The sequence below is a fragment of the Talpa occidentalis genome, unplaced genomic scaffold (assembly GCF_014898055.3).
Source record: "Talpa occidentalis isolate TD23 unplaced genomic scaffold, MPIMG_talOcc4v2.1 talOcc4.2, whole genome shotgun sequence".
Taxonomy (NCBI): Eukaryota; Metazoa; Chordata; class Mammalia; order Eulipotyphla; family Talpidae; genus Talpa; species Talpa occidentalis.
This window is the reverse complement of record NW_023602073.1, coordinates 131,299,265-131,323,627: the sequence shown is the minus strand read 5'-3', so window position 1 is coordinate 131,323,627 and position 24,363 is coordinate 131,299,265. Positions and strand designations below refer to the sequence as shown.

Below are 24,363 nucleotides of genomic sequence, written 5' to 3'. Positions count from 1 at the left end.
AGAAGTAGAAATCCTGAAAGTTATAAATCCCAGAGATCACAATTCTGAGAGACTAAAATCTCAAAAAGAAAATCCTGGAGAAGGGAATACCTCCAAACTCTTTCAGGGACATTTCTTGACCTTTGGAAGAAGGGCATGGTGTCTGAGAGAGACATCTGAGAACATGGACTCACTGCACTTACATTTAGAGACAGCTTGCTATTCAGATCTTGTATGCAGTTTGCTGAAAAGTCCCGCGATGCTTTGGTACTGGCAACCGAGCAGCCACATCCATCATGTTAACACCCACGAGAAGGGGCCGCTCCACTCTCCACTTTCACTGGGATGTCGCCATGTCCACCCAACTCCTTGGGGCTTTTCTGAGGAACAATTTAACAGACCTCTCCCCTGAACAACCAGAGCAGCCACTGGCCAACTGGGCTCTCTGCCCCCCTTAGATGACCTTTTTCCCTCAGTGAGGATGGGGCCTTTCAAGCTTTCAACATTCGCGATTTCAGTCTTTCTTGATAGTGATCTTCTGGATATTTGGCTTTTGGGATTTTTAGCTATTGGGGACTTTACCTTGGGGAATCTGGCATTCAAGATTGTGTCTTTCCTGGGTGGTGACCCAAATCTGCTGTAGGTAAACACACACAGCCATGAGGGTCTCTGGCCATAGTGCCTAGCTGAGAGAAACTGGAGTGACTTCCAGTTCCAAGTGTTGGCACTCCTGCCCACTTATTGACGGTCTCCCTTTTCTATCTGCTTCTCACCCCACTGATTATTGTTCCCAGTTTCATTGCTTCTGCTGCCTTCTTTGCAACTAATGTGCTCTTGCCTTTATTTTATGACTCTTTTCTCTGGCCAGACTTCAAAATTGAGTTCCTTTGGCTAATTGCATGAATCTCTCTTTAGTTCCCAGTTAACATTTCTGTGAACAGGAATCATATTGCCTCAGCTGACCCCATTTTGGCAAAGCTGTGTATATCTGACTATATTATGGATATTGGCCAATGTTTCTTTGTGGGAAGAAGAGCCATATAGTTCAAATATGAACTATAGGGGACACTTTGAAGTCCAGTTCTTCTCATCAAGGGCTATGGGAATGGCAGACTGTTTAACACAGATCAACTGACAGGTTGCTTGTTTTCATTCACAGGGAGCTGAAGAACCTAAACTAAAATGGGAGCATATCACAACCCTTGTCGCAAGCCTCAGAGAATTTGTGAGATCCACTGACCGGAAAATCATAGCCACCACACTCTCTAAGCTGAAGCTGGAGCTGGACTTCGACAGCCATGGCATAAGCCAAGTGCAAGTGGTGCTCTTTGGTTTTCAAGATGCTGTAAGTATGATATTTTGCCAGTGTTTTCCCATAAACTCCAGCTAAATTAAACAGAAAAATGAGATTACACCAATGTTCTGTTTTCCTCTCTTTAATCATTCTGATGAATTCTGTTCTCTTTTGATGATTGACAAATGTGAAATAGTCTGAGGATCAGCTTTGTTTTGTGTGACGGCATTCCCCCAAAGTTTTATATGCATAAAATTGAAAACTGGAAAATAGCAAAACTCACAGACATCTCCCATAGCTGAACTTTATTCTTATGAAATCCTATAGTGGGTCTTTACTTACTTTGATGAGTTTAGCAACAGAATATGCTTTAGTCATGTACTTTCTAATTCTATATGAGAAATGCCATCTAGTGGTCATTGAGAAAAATGTTAACAGTACAGACTGGAATGGTCGCTGCCTGATGAAATCAGTGGACTCTTGCATTCAGGTTTTCTCTGGTTTCCATACAGAACATTTTAAACATGTTTGTTTAATAAATGCCCACTATTCCCTAACCACCAATGTACTTTACTGTACAGGACATCTCTGAATGAAAATCACTCCACATGATCTCACAATTGCTAGGATTCTTCTCTCTCAAACTAAGTTGCTATGCAACACAAACTACAGGTGAACTTTCCAAAAGAATGAGTCTAAACCATATGTGTTATTCTTGAATTAACTTATCTATGGAACTTCGTACCAAAAAAAAAAAAACCACAACAAAAACCCAAAAACAGCCCTAAGCCACTCCCAGCAGGCTCTTACAAGCTGTGGGGGATTAAAATAAGAGTTTTGAGTGCCTATGATGTTAATGTAGAAGTACTGTACATAATTTTATTTAAATTTTAAAATATGCATATAATGTATTTATTGTTCTACATAGGCGATATATTGACAATTGTATTTGGCACATCAAATGATCCCTGATTTAAAACCAAATTAAAATCCTTTGCCAGTTTCTGATGTTTTCTGAGATTCTTTATAAGCCACTTGGTCTTTGTGCTATCATGGCCGCGGACAGCACTCTTGACTTGATTGAGGTCTGGAAATGAAAAGCAATTGTCAAAGCCTATCTCAAGTATTACATGTTAAAGGCACACTTAAACTGCAACTAGGGAAACCTAATCATCTGCAAATGAAATGAAATAATTTGTTGAATTTGTGCTTGCCCACATATCTGGTTTCCAGCCTGCAGATTGGGAAGCAAATTGGCCTGTAGAATTCAGACTGAGAACAGCTTAGTTGTCATCCTGCACCTTGGGCCCAGATGTCTGTGTCTGTGTCTCTTTAACACACACATGCACTCATGTGCTCACCCATGTTCACTCACTGTCCAGGTTAGGAATGGACCCAAAGGATGGGTTCTTTATTTGCTGTTTAATGAAGGGCTTGAATGGATCATAGTAGAGAGGATCTCTCTTCCATCTTCTTGTGTGACTCTTTTTTTTTTTTTTAAAGATTTATTTATATAAGCACTGGGTACAGTCAGAAGCACGGGAGGGTAAGAGGATTAACCAGAGCCAGAGCGGGGAGCAGAGCAGGCAGAAGGACCGAAGTACATTGCTGAGGGGAGCAGCGGGCGCCATGTGGGACCCTCCTCTGGTGACCGGGAAGCAGCCGGGGATCGAACCAGCGCTGCAGAGGCTGCAGGCAGCTTTGCAATCCAGCGCTCAACCACTGCCCCTTGTGTGACTCTTGAGAGAAATAATCTAGTTAACTAAATGCCACATGTCCCACATTAGTCAAATAAGCAGGTAAATCCTTTAAGAAATGAAAGTACCTGGACAAACTCATTGTTAAAGAGTTTCCTTGAATAAGTGGGAACCTGGTAGTGATTCACTTCCTTGGAAGAAACTGCTATGAGGAGGGCCTCCCTGATGGCACAAGGGGTCAAGTCTTAGCACTATGAAACTATACATAGCCACTGCAGCATGAGTTTGATCCCCGGCCAGGGAGGTGGCCCACGTGGAGCAACAGACCTCTCCTGTCTCACCCGCTGCTCCCCTCAAACAGTGTATTTCAGTAAATCCACTTGTTCTGCTCCCCACTCTGTCTCTGGTGAATCCTCTGGCCTACACCCCAGCTCTTGTATGCATGCATAAATAAATCTTCTAAAAAAAAAAAGAAACTACTATGAGGAATTCCACAGACCAGTTCCCTTCTGTACTAGGGAATTTTGATGAAGATGAAACAAGGGCAGAAATAAACAACTAACTTCAGCATTAGTTTAGGATAGCAGCTAGCTACTGTCTCCCCAGCTTTCACTAAAGCCTCTAACCAGGGCTCTGTTGGAAAATTGCCTTGTATCAACCAGCTCAAATTTTTAGTAAGCTTTTTTTGGCATTATGGTAGAGTTATTTAAAAAAGGTAATATTCATATCTTTTATATACAATGGAATATTATTCACCCTTAAATAAGAAAGTTCTGACACATTATGTTTAATGAAATGAGCCAATCACAAAAAAAGACAAAAGCCATTGACTGTACTTATGTGTGGTACCTAGAGTTGTCACAATCATAGATAGGAGGTAGAATGGTGATTGCCGAAGGGGTGGGGGGAAGCCAGTGGGATTATTGTTTAAGGTATATAAAGCTTTCCATTTTATAAGATGAAAAGATTTCTAGAGATGATGGTGGTGATGGTAGCACAGCAATGTGATGAACTTAAGAATGGAATTGTACACTGAAGAACAGTTAAGGTGATAAATTTTGTGTTACATGTATTATACTGCAATTAAAAAAAAGAAAGGTAATGCATACATCTGGTTTAGTACCTGTTTAAATGTGTGAAATATTACTAATCACTAAAAAAGATAACCTTAGAACAAAAAAAATTTTTAAGGATTTATTTTTAATTATTTATGCATGTAAGAACCGAGGTATAGACCAGAGGTGGGAGGGGCAAGAAGATTCATCAGAGACAGAGTGGGGAGCAAACAGGCAAATCTACTGAAATCCACTGCTGAGGGGAGCAGCAGGGAGACAAGAGAGGTCTGCCTTACCATGAGGGTTAGCTCCCTGGCAGGGGATCTAACTCATGCTGCAGTGGCTGGCAATAGCTTGATAACGCTGAGACTTTAACCCCTGCATCACCAAGGAGCCCCTACAACAAAGATTTTTAATCTGAATAGCTTTTCTGGAATTTTTAGCAGGTGATTCCCCTGTTTACAGAGATATAAGCAACTGTGGGAAGGAAAGCAAGGCATGAATTGTTGCAAACTTATAGATTGCACATAAATGCTAATTCCCCCCTTTACCAGTTTTTCCAAGTCACCAGGGAGTGCTGAAGCTTGACTGTGTTAAATGGCAGAATGATAACATTTAAGAACAGCATTTATTTTTATTTCAAGCCTCTTAGACTCTTTTTTCCTCCTTTATCTCCTCCACCATCCAATCTGCATATGTCATGAAAGTAGGATGGAAGCTACAAGCTCTGAATCTCAAAGAAGCAACAGTCCCTTTTAACCAGACTGCCTTTGTTTGGATTACTTACCTTCTTTGCTTACTTGGAGATCACGAAGCTTTAATTTGAAATTGGCAATTTTTCTTTCTTTTCTTTTTTTTTTTTAATAGAGGCATGTTTTTATTTGTTTGTTTGTTTTGTTTTGTTTTGTTTTGTTTATACATGCACTGGGTACAGTCAGAAGCGCGGGAGGGTGAGAGAATTCACCAGAGTCAGAGCAGGGAGCAGAGCAGGCAGAAGGACCGAAGTACACTGCTGAGGGGAGCAGCGGGCGGCAGGAGAGGTCTGCGCGCCATGTGGGACCCTCCTCCGGTGGCCGGGGAGCAGCCGGGGATCGAACCGGCACCGCAGAGGCCACGGACAGCTTCGCTACCCAGCGCTCAACTGCTGCGCCACCGGGGAGGCCCATGAAATTGGCAATTTTTCATTTGTATTCTGATGACATAAAAAAATGATTCACAAATGAAAGTGAATAAACATTTTAGTTATTTTTGTTGACAGAATACCATCTAAATGTGTGCATTAACTATGATTTGCAACTAAAAATATAAGTAGGCTAAATGTCACTCTCTTTCTCCAGGTCAACAAAGTTCTTCGGAATCATAACATCAAGCCACACTGGATGTTTGCTTTAGACAGTATCATCCGAAAGGCGGTACAGACAGCCATTACCATTTTGGTTCCAGGTCAGAAATATTAATTACTTTGTGTTTGATATTTTAGATTACTGTTCATCTATCATTTATGGTATTTTCTCCTTTTCAGACTAGCTTAGCCTTTTCTTTATCTTTCAGAGTCAACAAATAACATTTATCTAGTGCATACAGTCTGAGCATAGTACACAAGTGAAATGTTGACTATGAAACAAATAAGGAAGCCTTGCTTTCTTGTCTTTAAAAAGCTTATTTGGATATGAAGAGAAATAGAAAACTATACAAGTCACCCCAATACCTGTGCATTTCTATATGTAGCTTTATCTGTGTCCACCAAACAGGTTGCTGTGTTGTCTTTTGTTGGCCATTCCCAAGCCTACCAGTACATTGAGTCATGTAGGGAGCTATTTAAAATTACAGTTCTCAGAGCCCCATCCCAGACTGAGTGAGTAAGAGACCGCTGGGGAAAAAGCCCAGAAATCTGACTTTAATCCAGTTCCCAGGTCATTTTGACACATAGCCAGGTTTGGAAGTCACTGGTCTAGGCAGGTCCCAGCTATGCTTGCAGTGAGGTACAAAGAGATATGTTCTGTATACTAATTTTTTAAAAGATTTATTTATTTATGCATACAAGAGCTTGGGTACAGGGCAGAGATATGGGGGGGAGGGATGAAAGGACCCACCAGAGTCAGAGCAGGGGGTGCTGAATAGGCAGATTGACTGAAATACACTGCTGAGGGGAGCAGCACATGAGACAGGAGAGGTCTGCTGCTCCATGTGGGCCACCTCCCTGGCCGGGGATCAAACTCATGCTGCAGTGGCTACAGATAGCTTCATAGTGCTAAGACTTAACCCCTTGTGCCACCAGGGAGGCCCCTGTATACTAATTTGTACATGATTTTTGATATTTATTTATTTATGCATACAAGAACTGGGGTACAGGCCAGAGGTGTGGGGAGTGAGAAGATTCACTAGAGACAGAGTGGGGAGCAGAACAGGCAGACTGACTGAAATACACTGCTGAGGGGAGCAGCAGGAGAGACAGGAGAAGTCTGTTGTGCCATGAGGGTAGCTCTCTCCCTTGCAGGGGATCGAACTTGTACTGCAGAGGCTTGTGGATAGCTTCACAGTGCTGTGCTTATTAACCCCTTGTGCCACCAGGGAGGCCCGAGTAAAGCATTTTAAAATAGAAATTTTAAGAGATAAATATGAAGTGTTACACAATTTAGGTTATTTATAAAGGTATCTCAAACTTGTAAATCACCATCAAGCCTTCCAGGCTGTGAAAAGCCCTCCCTCCTTCCTGTCAGAATACCTTGTCTGATGGGTAAGTGGTGATTCAGTGCCAATCTTTATATTGAGCATCAGTGAAGGTTGATTTCTTTCTTCTGTAAGAAAGAAATATAAGTAGATATCCTACCATCCCTGGACATCCTGCTTTCTCTACAAGAGGCACACCCTCACCCACATCCCATGGTCACAGACTTTTGCTTTCTCGTACCTTGGCATTCTTCAGGTATCACTTTACATGACATCCCCTCAGAGAGTTCTGACCCACCATGAAGTTGAAAGTAGGATTTTTCCACATTTGTGACACTGGCCACAATCCAGAACCACTTATTTACTTGTCTGATAGTTGGTTCTCTCACCAGAGGGTGACTATCTGTTTTAGTTTCCTGTGCCATCCACATTGTCCACACAGTACCTGATAAATAAATACTGGTTGAAACAATAAGTAAGTAAGATCCACTTGATCATCACAAATTGGGGTTGAAATTTTGTATAATTGAGAAAAAAATTCTAGAGAGGGGGCCTCCCCGGTGGCGCAGCAGTTGAGCACTGGGTTGCGAAGCTGCCCGCAGCCTCTGCAGCGCCAGTTCGATCCCCGGCAGCCGGGGATGAACTAGAAAAAAATGAACTAGAAAAAAATATATATATTATTAGAGAGAAAGAAATTACTAGGGAACCACCAAATTGAAAAAGACTCAAGGAGAAATTAGAAATGACACAAATATAATATAATATGATGCCCTGGCTCAGAAAAAGGACATCAGGGGGAAATGGGTAAAATTCAAGTAAGGTCTGTAGGTCAGTTCAAAGGATGGTCTCAATATTCATTTCCTATTTTGGAGGGAAATGATGTTAAGGTGATATAAGATGTTAAGTTTAAGGTAAGCTGCTGAAGGGCATATGAGAGCTCTCTTTTTTTTTTTTTTTGAAGATTTATTTATTTATGCATTCAAGAGCTGGGGTACAGGCTGGGGTGTGGCGGGGTGAGAGAATTCACCAGAGACAGAGTGGGGAACAGAACAGGCAGATTGACTGAAATGCACTGCTGAGGGGAGCAGCGGGCGAGACAGGAGAGGTCTGCTGTGCCATGTGGGTAGCTCCCTGGGCAGGGATCAGATTAGTGCTGCAGTGGCTGCCAATAGCATCATAGGTTGCATCTTAACCCCTTGCGCCACCAGGGAGGCCCCATATGTAAGAAGTCTCTGTACTACTTACTGCAACTTTTCTGTTATTCTAAAATCATTTCAAAGTAAAAAATAAAGAAGTGTTCCATCTACTTTCTTCAAAAAAAAAAGAGCACACAGAACAAAGAGTACAGTGCACACCCCTTGAGAGTTTTTTTTCCCTCAGGCTATTTTCTGAGTCATCAAGAATCAGCCTTTAGAAGATTGGCAACATTGAGTATCTGTTGTTTCTCCTTAGGGTCCATCTGGCCTGGGGGACCAGATGGTGAAATGCTGAGCATAGGGAGTATGTTGGCAGTGCTTAGCTGGAGAGATATGATAATGAAGGGATGTGTCCAGTATTAATAATGATTTTAAAACTGCTAAAGCACAAGATATTACTACTGTTAAAAAACAAAATGAAAGGCAATTGAGTCAGAAGGAAGCAGGAACAGGGAAATTATACTTACCAAAAGATTAGATTAAATATGGCAAGTCACCTTCCTTTAGAGGACAGCAGGGGTCTATCAGGCAGATAACATAACTGGTGCTGATAAGCATTCCTGATTGACCCATTTAAGGTTCTATTTTGGGAGAGGCTGAGACTATAATTAACTTAAGTCTTGGTTGGTGATCAGGGTTTAGCATATGTGACTCCATTATGGCCTGTGTCTTATTTTTAACACTAGCAGTCTTTAAGCTGAATGAGTCAGGTGTCTTGTATAAAATATAAGATGGACCACCATTTTGTTCTGTACAAGTAACTTCAACAGGTAGCATTTGCTTCACTGATAAGTATTGTGATGTTACCCCAAGCACTCTTAACGCATGTACATGTGAATTACATACAGAGTTAGGTCTGTAACTAAGATCATCTAAGGTACTTTTAGCTCTATGAATTTTTATGTATAATTCCATATTCCTTTGGCCATGGTGGTGTGGCTCTTCTGTGTGTTCACTCATATCTGCTTTAGATTGTTCTCTCTTAGTGGACAAGCGCCTGATGGACCATCTCATTTGAATATCCTACAATGTCTAATGTAATGAATGATGTGTATTCAGGGAGCCACTATTAGAAAGTATTGCATTCTTTCACAATTTTCTATTTTCCTTAAATTATTTGAGATACAAAATAAAACAAAAACAAACAGACAATTATAAACCAGAGACATTGTGCAGGGGAGGAGAAGGGAGAGGGATCTGAGGGAGGGAGAGAGGAGCACAGGGGACTGTGGTGATGGTGCACGGGTGCCTTGGTGAAGGAAACCCTACGGGGACTACACCTGAGGGGTTTGGGGGAAGCAAATATTGTTTAAAAATGAACAATGATGTAAAAAATATATAAATAAAAAAATAATAAATTATTTTAAATAATTGGGCCACTTATATATAAGGAAAAATGACTTAAAATGTACAGAATTATAGGACTATTTGTGGATACTTAAGTATAAGAATAAATAGGGCCTCCCCGGTGGCCCAGCAGTTGAACGCTGGGTTGCAAAAGCTGCTTGCAGCCTCTGCAGCGCAGGTTCCATCCCCGGCTGCTGGGCGAGGGTTCCACATGGCGCACAGACCTCTCCTGCCACCCGCTGCTCCCCTCAGCAATGTACTTCGTCAGTCTGCCTGCTCTGCTCTCCCCTCTGGCTCTGGTGAATTCTCTCATCCTCCCGCGCTTCTGACTGTACCCAGTGCTTGTATAAATAAATAAATAAATCTTTAAAAAAAAAAAAAAGAATAAATATAAGAACCGCCCCTGCCCCCCAAGAAAAAAGTGAGATCCTAACGAATAGGACAATAAAACTTTTAAGTTGCTATTAAAATTTCAGTCTAAGAGACCATAAGAGAAATTTAAGGATTATTTTAGAAAAATTTAAGCTGCCAAATCTGATATTCTTATTTATTTATTTATTTATTTATTTATTTTGTGTGGTAGAACTGGGGTGTAGGCCTGAGGTGCAGGGGGTGAGAGGATACACCTGAGACAGAGTGGGGAGCAGAACAGGCAAATTTGCTGAAATACACTGCTGAGGGGAGCAGCGGGCAAGACAGGAGAGGTCTGCTATGCCATAGGTGGGTTAGCTCCCTCAACTGGGTTTCAAACTTAGGCCATAGTGGTAATAGCTCTGAGACTTAACCCCTAGCCCAATATGGGGGGTGGGGGGCTCTCTAATTTAATCTCTAATTGTACTTTCTGAAATTGCTGTTACAGTAAGGTTTTTGGTTTTGGTGGGGATTTTTTTCATATTTTTTTTTCCTTTCTAAATACAAATACTATATATTTGGCCCAAGCAGCAATAAACCAAACCCTAGAAATCTGACTGTAGAATTGAGGCTTTGGGAAAAAACCATGGGGAGGGTGCCCAATGGGCTATGGTAGAGGACAGTGGGAGCTTTGGAGGTGCATGTGGTGTGGTGAGATATATGTGAGGAGGTGTGATCCTGTGCCATATATAGTGTGTTAAAACAATCAATAAAAAAGTAATACTGAATGAGCGTTGTCATATAATAGATGTTAGGTACCTAACAGGTTTTTACAGAATTTCTGACTTAAGCATTTTTCTTATGTGCAGTGTGAACATTTTTCTTCTGTTTGCATTAGATCATTCTGAGTGTACATAACTTGTGAATTTTGTACTTCATTGAAAGTACAAATTTGAATCAGTGCGCGGAAATCCATCCTTATCTTTGGAAAAGCAGTTTGGAAACATATCTAACTGGTAGCAGGGGAGGTGACATTCATGACAAGCTATTAAGATTGGGCCTCCCTGGTGGTGCAAGGGGTTAAGTCTCAGCACTATGAAGCTATCACCAGCCACTGCAGCACAAGTTCATCCCTGGCCAGGGAGCTAACCCACATGGCGCAGCAGACCTCTCCTGTCTCGCTGTCTGCTCCCCTCAGCAGTGTATTTTAGTCAGTCAGCCTGTTCTGTTCCCCACTCAGTCTCTGGTGAATCCTCTCACCTCTACTCCCCAACCCCGCACTTCTGGCCTACACCCCAACTCTTGTATGCATAAATAAATAATACAAATGTTTTTTAAAAAGAGAAATTAAGACATTCATTCACATTTCAGTAATGTGGTTATTACACTTTACAGAACTGAGGCCACACTTTAGCCTCGCATCTGAGAGTGATACTGCTGACCAGGAAGACTTGGATATAGAAGAGGATCATGAGGAACGGCCTTCAAATCAAACTGTCCGAAGGCCTCACCCCGTCATTGAAGATGCTGTGGCAACCTCAGGGGTGAGCACGCTCAGTTCTACTGTATCCCACGATTCCCAGAGTGCTCACCGGTCACTGAATGTACAGCTTGGAAGGATGAAAATAGAAACTAATAGGTAAGTCCAGTTCTGACGTGAGTGGCCTTCTTTTCCTTTTTACTTTTATAAAAGCGCATGTATTTGGGGCTACTTTGACATTGGGTCCGAGAAAATGTAAAATCTCATCTCTTTCATAGAAATTTGATTCACTGGTTTTCATCATAACACAAGAGAGATTCATCTTGGGCCTCCCCAGTGGTGCAGTGGGTTGAGCGCCACACTGTGAAGCTGTCTCCAGCCTCTGCAGCATGGGTTCGATTCCCAGCCAGCCAGGGAGATACCCACAAGGTGTGGCAGACCTCTACTATATCACCCACTGCTCCCCTCAGCAGTGTATTTCGGTCCTGCCTGTTCTTCTCCCTGCTCTGTCTGTGGTGAATCCTCTCACCCTCCTGTGCCTCTGGCCTGTACCCCAGCTCTTGTATAAAAATAAATAAATCTTTTTAAAAAAGAGAGATTCATCTTAATCTCTTTAGTCAAATACATTTTCTGCTTCTACAATTTAGTTCTCCTTCAGTGCCATTTCTCTGATCACTACTTGATCTCCAAGTGTACTGAGATTTTCAGAGTAGTTTATCTTAAATTCCATGCTGTGCCTTGGATACAGATTCATAGCAGCGGCTCCATCTGAAAAATAAACTAAAAGACAGAAAGCCTTTTAGTTTTCCTGAAAGCCCCTGATTTGGAATATCAAGTTCTTTCAAGAGAGCAAGAGCTCTTTCCTTGAGATGATAGAAACTAACAGAGTAACTAACGCTTGGCATTTTAGGATCTTGAAAGGATGATCAGTTGAGCGCATTTAGGGTTCTGTTTCATTTCTTAATATGCTGTGTCATGTCAGGAGTTGAAATTTTCTTTGAGAACTTGGTAGCACCGATCCCACATGGTCAGGTTATTAAGTGAACGGTAAATATTTCCTGTTCTTTGCAGATGTTGGCACAGTTCAAGGTCTGAATCTTTATGATTTACAGCTTCCTGTGCAGGCTGCCGTTGGCATGTGAGCAACTGACTGTGCTGTGGGTTTGCAGTGAAAATTCTTTCTTTGGAGTGAATCAATAAAGTTTTACCCAACTATTTAGAAACTTTGGTTAAAAATTCCAGTAATTCACCAGGGACATAAAACATACTGTGCTTCTAATCATAAGATTAGGATTTTATTTTTTTTTAAGATTTATTTATTTATGCATACAAGAACAGGGTACAGACCAGAGGTGTGTGTGGGGGGGGGGGGTAGGGTGAGAGGATTCACCAGAGACAGAGTGGGGGACAGAACAGGCATATTGACTGAAATACACTGCTGAGGGGAGCAGCGGGCGAGTCAGGAGAGGTCTGCTGCGCCATGTGGGTAGCTCCCTGGCCAGGGATCGAACTCGTGCTGCAGAGGGTGCAGATAGCTTCATAGGTTGCATCTTAACCCCTTGTGCCACCAGGGAGGCCCTTAAGATTAGGATTTTAAAGTGGAAGTTTGACTATCAAGCATATGAATAGTACCAAGCTCTCCAGTATTCAGAAACAAGAATTCTGGCTGCATGATGAAGTAAATCCATACATATCTTCTCTAATCTGCATAGTAAAATGTTTCTGAAAAGAGAAGTGGCTTTCTGACTTCCATATCCCACTCTTGTCCTCTGAAACCCACATCTTGTTTACCATCTCTACTACTGAATGGAAGAGGCTTTGAATCTTTTCTCTTCTGGTCCAGTGAAATCTTGTTGTCCCCGATTTCTCAAGCAATAGCCCAGTTGTGACTCGGTCAGTCAGAGTACACGTTAACTTGACTCACTTCTCTTCAGCTCACTCTCTGCCACACAGTCCTGAATGGAGTTGTTTTCCACGTGCTTCTCTCATCTCTGGAGAGTCAGTTCACTCAGCTGCTCTGGTCTAACCCCCTGCCCTCCTCACAGCTTCCAGTTATAAGAGTAAAGCTCCTTTCTTTACTAATGAGTGGATGTATTTGCTTCTCCTTCCGTCTACATTCCCTGGCTATGTTACTAGAACCTACCTCTTAATGCATCCTTCCCTTTCTCTCCTTGGGCCATTTAAGTGCTTACCACCCTGTCCCTGTTGTCCTCATGCTTATGCCATCAATCCCCAAGGACTGCTTCTGTCCACACCTTTCTCCACGTCTTCCTAACTGCCCATCTCTGTTGAAAATACTAGAACTTGCCACATTTCTTTATTAGAGTAGTACAAGTTGCATTTTTCATAACAGCCTACACATTTATATTTTCTCTCTACATATTTATATTTGACCCTTTGATCTACCAGATTATTAGGCCTCTTTTTTTTCTTTCTAGTACTATCTCGAATAGTTCCTCCATCAACCACAGAAAAGTGAGATGAACATGAGAATAGAAGGCAGCTGCTATACAATGAGTACTGAGCAGTGGAAAAAAGGAGTTGGTCGGGTGTTTATTTGCCCTTGTCATTTTCAGCTGAATATTACTTGCCATATAGAAGTAAATAAATTGCAAAACAAACTTAAGAGAAAATATTAGAGTGCTTTTAGGATAGGTTGCCATTCTCATATAAAAAAACCTTTTTTTTTCAAAGATTTATTTTATTTATTTATGCATACAAGAGCTGGGGTACAGGCCAGAGGGGCAGGGGGTTGGAGTGGGGGGGTAAGAGGATTCATCAGAGACAAAGTAGGAAGCAGAACAGGTGGAGTGACTGAAATACACTGCTAAGGGGAGCAGCAGGAAAGATAGGAGAGGTCTGCTGCACCATGTGGGTCAGCTCCCTGGCCAGGGATCGAACTCGTGCTGCAGTGGCTGCCAATAGCTTCGTAGTGCTCAGACTTAACCCCTTGTGCCTCCAGGGAGGTCCCTCATATAAAAAATCTTAAGCTGATTTTTAGGATGATTGCTGATATAGGTAACTTAGGTGTATCCAGTTCTTGATTATCACACCATCAGCATAAAATAATAACATGGCTTTAGAATGTATGTCTTACTATATATAAGTATATATGCTTTCATAAATGTTGCTGAAATATTTTACTTCTCACAAGAAATTGGGTCATTAATGAAGGGACATTATTAAAATGTAACTCAGGCAGAACTGACTGGTTATCTTATTTCCCTTTCCTGAAATTCTGGAATTACCCACCATCCTGCCTCCCCACCCACACCCTGCAAAGTGAAAAAATTGACCTCATGACAGATCCTTGTTAAACTTTTCTTGAACAGAAAGTTAGGCAACTGCCTTGGTTTTGAAGGATTTTCCTACCAACTTAAAACAAAGTGAAAATAAAACTGGTGTATTGGATTTATCCTCAAGATAAATAATTCTGAAAGCTGGATTTGGAATAAATTAGGTGCCCTCCCCTTACTTAGCTTCCAATTTAAGGTCTGACTTTTAAAGAGAAAAAGGAAACATATAGTCCAGATAAAGAAATGTGAAATTCTAGAGAACTTCACTATTCTTTGAGAAACAGTAAGATTGTGTTATCATTATTTCATACATGAGGGCCTCCATGGTGGTATATGGGGTTAGGTCTCAGCACTATGAAGCTATCAGCAGCCACTGCAGCATGAGTTCAATTCCCAGCCAGGCAGCTGGCCTACATGGCGTAGCAGACCTCTCCTGTCTCGCCTGCTGCTCCCCTCAGCAGTGTATTTCAGTAGATCTGCCTGTTCTGCTCCCCACTCTGTCTCGGGTGAATCTTCTCAACACCTCCACCCCTGCACCTCTGGCATAGACCCCAGTTCTTGTGGGTATAAATAAATAAAATGATTTTTTAAATATATTTCATACATGAAAACTAGCAAGGAAGACAAAAATATATACCAGATTTAAAAAGTTCCCAACTTTAAAGATTCATACTGAGCCATTTCTTTAAATATAATTCCTGTTGAAGTATATAAAAGTCTCCTAATCCTCTGCTTCCTTCTTTCTGGCTTTCAGTTCCTATTGCATAACCCACCTGAGTATGCACTGCTTACTCTGCAGGTGTCTTTAAATAACCTGTCTTCCCAGACCACTTTCTCTGGCTGCCTCTTGTGTTTTCTTCTTGTGCCACCACTTCCCTGAATCTTTCTTCTATTTAAGGATCCCACATCACTATGTTCCTGTGAATAAGGGGTGGACATGGGGGTCAGGGAAGATATCCCTACTGGGCTCTGGGAAAACTCTTTTCCAGGACCTCCAGAGACTGCAGTAGAGAACAGAATCACTCTTATTAAAGGTCAGGCACTGTGCTTGGCACTTTATATGTGTTGTCTCATTTAACGCTGACAGTAAACCTTTCGGGAAGTTTTACTTTTCCTTTTTATAAATGAGGAAACTGAAGCTCTGAGGTGTTAAGTAATTTGTTAGAGTAAACACAGGAAGTGCATGGCTGACCGGGAGGCAAGCCAAGGGCCTCTCTCAGTTGCACCACGCTGCTGCCTTCAGAACAGCTCAACTGAGGAGGAAACAGACTTTTGGACTGGAATCTGGTCCAGAATTAAATCCACTAATACCCAGAAAATGAAACAAACACTGCTTGTTAAGAGCTGTAGGATATACAAATTTGTCTTGATAATTTTATTAATAATTATGTCACATTATAATTTTGAATACAAGTTACTTAGAAATAATTTTCTAAAAAGTCAGAACATCTCTCCTCATAACTTGGAATATTTCTTAGAGAAACTGTCAGTAATGGCGAGTAGGTTACCAGCTGGCTCCCAGTTGTATAGTGAGCCTTTTATTGGGGTTCAGATGATGGTGTTCCAAGTGTGGGGTTCTTGGGTCCATTTGAGAAAGAATTCAGCATTATGTTCCCACTCTCTAGCACACGGCAAGTTTATTAAGGAAAAGAGAGAAGGAAAAAGAAATGCCCGCATAGAAACAGGTGGGCAGTCTTAAAAGACAAGAAGTGTTCTTTTATAGTGTTCTTTATTGGGAATTTTTGTGGAAATTATCACCTTGGGGTCAGGTTGGATTTGTCTTCCAGAATTGATAATCTTCTCTGCCCCACCTCTGCTGATAATCTTTTCTGACTCCACCTCAGATTCCTGGAAACTTCCATAGCCAAATTTAAAGATTTATTAACTGTCCCTACCCACACCCTCTGATGTTTGTCCTTATGAGACCTTTCATCCTGAATTTTTCTATTCTCAGCTTCTATCATTTTCATGGGTAAGAACTATGGTATAAATAATATCTTAGTTTTTCCTTTTTCTTTGTAAAATGCATCCAATAATAAATAGGAAATGAGTGTATCAGGACCACAGCTAGCCTTTTATCCACTCCAGCCACACTTGGAAGGGAGAAGAATAAACACAACAATCCAGTCTACCAACAACCATTAATATTTGAGTGCGGGTTATTTTACTGGAACTATAGACCACCTTGCCCATAGTTATTTCTCAATTTTTCTCTTTAAATTTTGTTATTAACATTGCATTATAACATTACGTATGTTTCAGGTGTGTATTATTAAAAATCAGCATCCCTGGGGCCTCCCCGGTGGTGCAGCGGTTGAGTGCTGGGTTGCAAAGCTGCCCGCGGCCTCTGCGGCGCCGGTTCGATCCCTGGCTGCTCCCCGGAGGGTCCCGCATGGCGCGCAGACCTCTCTTGCCGCCCGCTGCTCCCCTCAGCAATTTACTTCGGTCCTTCTGCCTGCTCTGCTCCCCGCTCTGGCTCTGGTGAATTCTCTCACCCTCCCACGCTTCTGACTGTACCCAGTGCATGTATAAACAAAAAAACAAACAAACAAATAAATGAATAAATAAATAAAACATGCCTCTATTAAAAAAAAAAAAATCAGCATCCGTATATATACTACCTTAAGTTCACCACTGAAGTCCAATTCTGTCCTTCACCATACAGTTGACCTGTTACCCAATATATCCACCTTCCCTCCTTTGTTACCTTCTGGTAACCACCAATTAGTTTTATAGACTAAAGGGTTCTTTTTTTATTTTTCATTTGCTTGGTTTTGCTATATACCACATGTGAGTGAAATTATTCGCTAGTTTAAAAAAAATTACTACCTTTCTACTTTGTATTACAATACCCATATTGATTGACCAGACCTATTTTGATAAAGGGTCACACATGGAAATGCCATTTAAGGTCATAAAAAGAAACAAAGGAACAGTATCTCTGAAAAGTTTGCAGGTAATTGGGATGGAGATTTTGTCTTTTGTCTGGAAGCATGACGTCTTCTAGAACTTTACTACTCAATGCTTATGTCTATGGACCAACACCAGGACTATCACCTGGAGCTCAATAGCAATGCAGACTCTCCGCCCTCCCTGCAGAGCTATAGACCAGAAGCTGCATTTCATTAAAATCCCTGGTGTCCATGCTTCTTTATCGCTTCAGAAGCCCACATCAGAAGGTCACTTGGTGTCAGTTCCAGCTTTATTACCCTGTCAACCAATGTAATCTTCTTCCGCAGATTACTGGAAGAATTGGTTCGTAAAGAGAAAGAACTACAAGCACTCCTTCATCAAGCTATTGAAGAAAAAGACCAAGAAATTAAACACCTGAAGCTTAAGTCCCAACCAATAGGTGAATAGTAGTATATGTTAAAGTCATATTGTTTAAACAGGCTGCCCGAGAACGGGGAAAGCTGGCAGGCAGTTTTATTTCATGGCTTAATCATCATATGTCACTTGTACCACAGCCACAAGTAGGGAGTGTTTTTTAAAAAAATCCTATTCTTAATTGTAGCAAACTGCAGTAAAAATGAGATGACTCAGTCACCTTTTTGTAAGGTATATATTTTTGAGAAAATAGAGCTTTTCAAGTATTTTGTCTTTATTTCCTTTTTAAAATTACTAGACTAAAATAATACTTTTTTTATTTGTATTCTATTTATTCTAGTTTTATTCTAGTTTTTTTCCTCTTATAATTTGACAATGCCTAAATAGAATAGAGTAATAAAAGTCATAAATGGATACACTAAAAACTAATACAATGTGCTATATCAATTAGAGCTCAATTTTTTAAGTCAGAGATCAGAACTTTGATGAAATCTATTCTGTTAGAAGTTGGGGGTGAAGATAATCATTAGAAATTTTTATTTTGCCAGTTTAGAGGAAAATATTATTCAGTTTACATTCAGACATATGGTTTTTCCGTATTATTACCAGTAGTGGGAAAAATTATAATTATACAGTTTTGTCCTACTTAGGCTCATCTTTCCATGTACAATTTTTGTGCACAAAGTAGTCTAAGAAACTATAAAATTATATAAAGTATGAAATGGGAATATCACTGCATTATTTCTTGACTCTCCATTTATTAGTTGGTTAACTAGTCTTTAAGAGTTATTTATAGTGTCACTTATTCTGCCTTTCTCAATTGTTTCTATTTTTTTCTGATAAAATATTTTAATGTATCAATACATTTCTTTTGACTGGAAGAGTCTCAGATAACCTGTTTTAAATGAAGCTAAGCATACCACCCACCCCAATTCTGTCTTAGATATTCCTGGATTGTCTGTAAGTCACCTAAATTCTTCTGGCACAAATACTGAAGATTCTGAACTTACTGACTGGTTGAGAGGAAATGGAGCTGATGAAGACACTATAAGTCGGGTAAAGATAACTATCTGTGGGATAAGCACTTTCACTTCATTTCATATTGTTGAGTGCCTACTATGCTCTGGGCACACTGGTAAACAACATAATCCCAGCCCTTCCTTCCTACAAACTAGGGTAAGAGAACAGTAAAATCATTCCACAGGTAAAAGTACAATTATACCTGGATAAATCCTGTGCTGGAAAGGTTATCAGAAAGGTTATGAGATGGAGGGAGAGGTGAGGGAGGTTCTCTGAGAAGGTAATGAATTGGCTGAGGCTTAAGGGAATCCATTAGAATAAACAGGCCATCTGTATGTAGTTTGGTGGGCATGCAGATAGGCAGGGGGAAATCACTCGGGTGGGAGTGCAGAGTGTGCAGAGGCAGTGAAGCAGCCAAAAACTATGTGGTCTAGAAAGGACCTAAGGATTTTCATGTTTTTGAATTGAAAATAAGGAACAGTGGGAAAAATCAAGATGAAACTAAAAGATAATCTTCTATTTTTAATTTTCTTTTGTTTGCTTAAAATTTTTCATTTTAAAATATCATTATTAAGCAACATTTTGAGATGCTACAGGGAAGCACCTACTTATTGCTACATAATAAAATAGATCTAATCAGTGAATTTATGTCAAATACAACCCATATTACATCTATAATAACCTAATTCCTCTGAAGTCCTTATAGATTTTTGTTATTGGTATAATGGCATTATTTTATGTTTTAAGACTACATGTATGTTTGTACATATAGGCATAGAAGTTATCTATTAATTTATAGAAAAGGCCTCTTAATACATTGATTTCAGTTTTGTATTTAAATTTTTAAGACTAAAGTTGTCTTTTCAACTGAATTCATCATTTATTAGGCCACTAATTAAAATTTAGCATCTCCTTAGAAATCTACATTTAATAAGTTACTGCTCCATAAATTTAAACAACTTTCTTGCCTGTGGAAAATAATACACCCAAACTCGATCAAGTTCTCCAAAATATATATTTCTCTTAGATGTAAATCACAGCTACTGACTCATCGCTCTTTTTATTAGATTAAAACATAAAAACTTCAGTTTACATTCAGGATTCTGATTTTGTAGTCATTTTATTAGCCATCAAAAATAAGTTCAAGTATTAAGTGTAGGCAATATCTTTCCAAGAACACTTTTTATCCACTTGCGAAAAATAAAACTACACAGTACCAAATCTCTTAATACAGATATTGTCTTAAGAACAGTAGATGTAATTGCAAGTGAATCTTATCTATTCATTAGAAAACCATTCAGAAATTCTGTGTTGCTTATAATCTTTACACATTTGGAAGTCATGCATATAGTTCCTTGTAATTATTTTATAATGGGAAAGACTGTCCCTTAATAATTCCAGAAGTTTGTGTTAGTGAATTTCCTTTTATTTGCAGTTTTAATTATTGCCAAAGTTAACATAATAGACAGAGTTTGCTTTTTGAAAGGCAAATAAACCATCTTAATTTTGTGCATATTTTACTTTCTCCACAGTTTTTGGCTGAGAATTATTCACTGATGGATGTTCTCTGCTATGTTACACGAGATGATTTAAAATGCCTGAGACTAAGGTACCACTTTGCTTACTGCTTATTTGTCATCATGGAAAGAGCACTGGCTGAGATCAAGAAGTCTGGGCTCCTGTTCTGGCTGGGTACCTAACTAGCTCTAAATCCAGGACAGAGCTGTTTGGTTCTTAATTGCTCTGAGTACACTGAGTTAGTAGGACCAGGCTGTTACTGGGTGTTCTAAAAACCAATATTTCTATATTAAAAATGCAAATCCCTCCCGGGTGGCGCAGTGGTTGAGTGCTGGGCTGCGAAGCTGCCCTCAGCCTCTGCACCACCGATTCAATCCCTGGCGCCCGGCGAGGGTCCCACATGGCGCACAGTCCTCTCCTGCTGCCTGCTGCTCCCCTCAGCAGTATACTTCGTCAGTCTGCCTATTCTGCTCTCCGCTCTGGCTCTGGTGAATTCTCTCACCCTCCTGTGCTTCTGACGGTACCCAGTGCTTGTATAAATAAATAAATCTTTTAAAAAAATGCAAATCAGGGCCTCCCCGGTGGCGCAGTGATTGAGCGCTGGGTTGCGAAGCTGCCCGCAGCCTCTGCAGCACCGGTTCCATCCCCAACTGCTCCCCGGCCACCAGAGGAGGGTCCCACATGGCGCGCAGACCTCTCCTGCCGCCCGCTGCTCCCCTCAGCAGTGTACTTCGGTCCTTCTGCCTGCTCTGCTCCCCCCTCTGGCTCTGGTGAATTCTCTCACCCTCCCGTGCTTCTGACTGTACCCAGTGCTTGTATAAATCAATAAATCAATAAATAAATCAATCTTTTAAGAAAAAAGAAAAAATGCAAATCAACTGGAAGAATGACAGCCTAAGATCATGCAGATATTCTAATGCCATCTTAAATGCTCAAATGTAGCTCATGATTGAGGCACATGTAGAAATATGAGGTACTGATTTACCTTCCAAATACTTGGCTTACTCTGATGCAGTTTCTTATGATAAATAGTTTTTCCATTAGGCCAAGCATATATGCATGTAAATGACACCCACCTCTATAAAGGCACATTTCAAAAATGCTGAAAATCAAAAATAGTGCTTTGGGATCTGGTAGTTTGTGGGAGTGGACAGGAAAGACATGGAGGGTTGGTAAGGAAAAACATACAAAAAGGCTACATAATGACTGATAAGAATTTGGGATCCTCAAGGTTCTGATCAGAGTAGCAGAGTGCTAAGAAGTCACGTTTCTATTTCAAGGGCAATGTTTTTGAAGACACATTCTCTTCACCCTGTTCTTGTGTCTTTCAACAGGGGCGGGATGCTCTGTACACTGTGGAAGGCCATCACTGACTTTCGAGACAAACAGACTTGACGGTCCCCCATTTGTTTCCAGCTTTCCATGGAGGTTCTAAAAACAAACACCGAACGGATCTTCTTAGGATTCAGAGAATCGAAGGGAGAGGAGAAAGAAGCTGCACTTTAAATCCAGTATTTGTTTACTCATGTTAAAAAAAAAAATAGACAAAAATACACTGAAATTTCCTAACTGCTCCTATTTCTATAATTCATAAGAACTATCAAAATAATCCTAAACATTATCATGTTTAGGATTATTTTAGCCTAAACATTTTAATGGAAATATTTTTATCCCAGCAGCAATTGTACTTCAGCCAAATGTTTATTTCACACAAAATGGATATGACATTTCATGTGATTGTGCATCACTGGAACAAAAACAAAATGTGACCATAACTTTTTAGGCTTATGTGTGCTTGTAATATGCTCTGGTAATCTGAGTAGAAATGCATAATTTCAATTATTGTATAAAGTTTATGTTTTTTAAATGTGCAGTATCTGAAAGTAATGGTTTTTATCTACTTATCTGTACTAATTGTAATATTGACTATATTTTGTAACTTAAGTTTCTGGCCCATAGTACATTCATTTGAGTTGTTTATGTACTACTGAACTGTACCAGTTGCACATGCCTGAATCCTAGTAATGTTAGCTTGTTCTAAAGCTATCGTTGTGTCATACTTCCCCTAAAAAGTAAAAAGACTCTCAACATACTGCTTTGATAAATTCTCAAGAATTCTTATTTTGTTTTGACAAACTAGATAAACTCCTGTGTCAAATTCTAGTTGTTTCTTCAGCTATGTCTTTCAATAGGATCTGTCTTCTAGTCAAGTCATCAAAGCACAGCTGATATCTGGGTTGTTCCTCAGGACATCAGGGTAAGAAAGAAGGTGGAGAAAAAGAATAAAAGAAAGCAAGTGTGTTTTCTTTAAGCCCCAAGTTACCGTGAATGATTATTGTGTGTCTCAAAGGTCTGCAATGGCATCCCATAGAGAACACTACACTTTCTATTATCTTAAGTTTTCCTATTGCCAGGAAATATTTTTATTTTAACCTGAATGTTATATTTGATAAGACTACCCAACTAATAGGATGAAGTCTACAGCTCCTAGATGGATAAATGAGATAAATAAATTCCTAAATATACAGGACCTGTTTATTATGCAGAATAGAAATAAAACAGCTGTTTATGTATCATGACTTGATCCATATATAGTAGTCTTTGATAAAACAGAAGTCATCTTTCGTTCTATGTGAACATCAAGGTAAATATCTTTTACATTATATTAGCATATACAAAAAAGTCTCACCATTATTTTCTCATTTGATACTTGCAACAATATAGCTGCATTTTTTTCCCCTTCCATTCCTGAGGACAAATAGTTATCTCTCGTATCCTTCGGGGAAATTTCAAAGGTGGTGAAGTGTGAATTATGATACTCATATTGAAACACTAGGTATCCTCTTGACTAAGCCAGTTCTCTCTTCAATTCTATGGTTTAGGGCTTCTTTTAGACCCTCCATAGGATCAAGCTACCTATCTTCAACCAGCTCTTTTTTTTTTTAATTCAGGATTTTTTTTTAAATTTTCTTTTTATTCTTTTATATATATATATATATGTATATATTCTTTATATCATTGTTCATGCAACCGACTCTTTAATGATAAAGACTTTCCTTGTGCTCCTCCTCCTCCCTTATGTTCATGGGCAGAATGTTCCTGTGTCCCTCTCTGCTTATAACACATTCCCAGACAAGCATCATTAAACTTTTTTCTCACAATGTTGAATCTTAGTCACAAAATTAGGCAGTTCCATAATGGCTCAAAGTTCATGAAAGGTTTGTACTTGAAAGTTCTTTGGCATAAATGTAGACCAGTAATTCTTTTTTAAAGATTTATTTATTTATTTTTACATAGAAGAACTGGGGTGTAGGCCAGAGGTGCGGGGGTAAGAGGATTCACCAGAGACAGAGTGGGGAGCAGAACAGACAGACTGAAATGCACTGCTGAGAAGAGCAGTAGACCAGACAGTTGAAATCTGCTGCACCATGTGGGTCAGCTCCCAGGCTGGGGATAGCTTCATAATGCTGAGACTTAACCCCTTGTGCCACCAGGGAGACTCCAGACCAATAATTCTTTTTTTTTATATAAATTTTTTTTAAATAGAGGCCTGTTTTATTTGTTTGTTTGTTTGTTTGTTTATACATACACTGGGTACAGTCAAAAGCGCTGGAGGGTGAGAGAATTCACCAGAGCCAGAGCAGGGAGCAGAGCTGGCAGAAGGACCGAAGTACACTGCTGAGGGGAGCAGTGGGTGGCAGGAGGGGTCTGCGCACCATGTGGGACCCTCCTCCGGTGGCCGGGGAGCAGCTGGGGATCGAACCGGCGCCGCAGAGGCTGCGGGCAGCTTCGCAACCCAGCACTCAACCGCTGCGCCACCGGGGATGCCCCAGACCAATAATTCTTAACCCAACTTTACATTAAAGTGAATTGTTTGATTTTTTTTTTTTTTAAGATTTTGTTTTTATTTATTTATACAAGCACTGGGTACAGTCAGAAGCGTGGTAGGGTGAGAGAATTCACCAGAGCCAGAGCGGGAAGCAGAGCAGGCAGACGGACAAAATACACTGCTGAGGGGAGCAGCGGGCATCAGGAGAGGTCTGTGCGCCATGTGGGACCCTTGCCGGTGGCAGGGGATCGAACCGGCGCTGCAGAGTTTTGCAGCCCAGCGCTCAACCGCTGCGCCACCAGGG

The 24,363-nt window shown here is 40.4% G+C and overlaps 1 protein-coding gene across 4 annotated transcripts in view; it reads left to right on the top strand.

The window, feature by feature from the left end:
- MAP3K5 (mitogen-activated protein kinase kinase kinase 5) overlaps positions 1-23,176 on the top strand; it is a 212,589-nt gene extending 189,413 nt beyond the window's left edge. For 3 of the 4 annotated variants that reach the window (XM_037520445.2, XM_037520446.2, XM_054697862.1), the window contains 7 exons: positions 1,139-1,324; positions 5,363-5,468; positions 10,985-11,228; positions 17,605-17,717; positions 18,636-18,748; positions 20,245-20,321; positions 21,565-23,176. In XM_037520445.2, coding sequence (XP_037376342.1) covers positions 1,139-1,324; positions 5,363-5,468; positions 10,985-11,228; positions 17,605-17,717; positions 18,636-18,748; positions 20,245-20,321; positions 21,565-21,625 — 900 coding nt within the window. In that variant the 3' untranslated portion in view covers positions 21,626-23,176. Of the gene's footprint in view, positions 1-1,138; positions 1,325-5,362; positions 5,469-10,984; positions 11,229-11,347; positions 11,492-17,604; positions 17,718-18,635; positions 18,749-20,244; positions 20,322-21,564 lie in introns of those variants that run through there. The other variant, XM_054697861.1, reaches the window with a different exon arrangement.
- Positions 23,177-24,363: the final 1,187 nt, after the last annotated feature.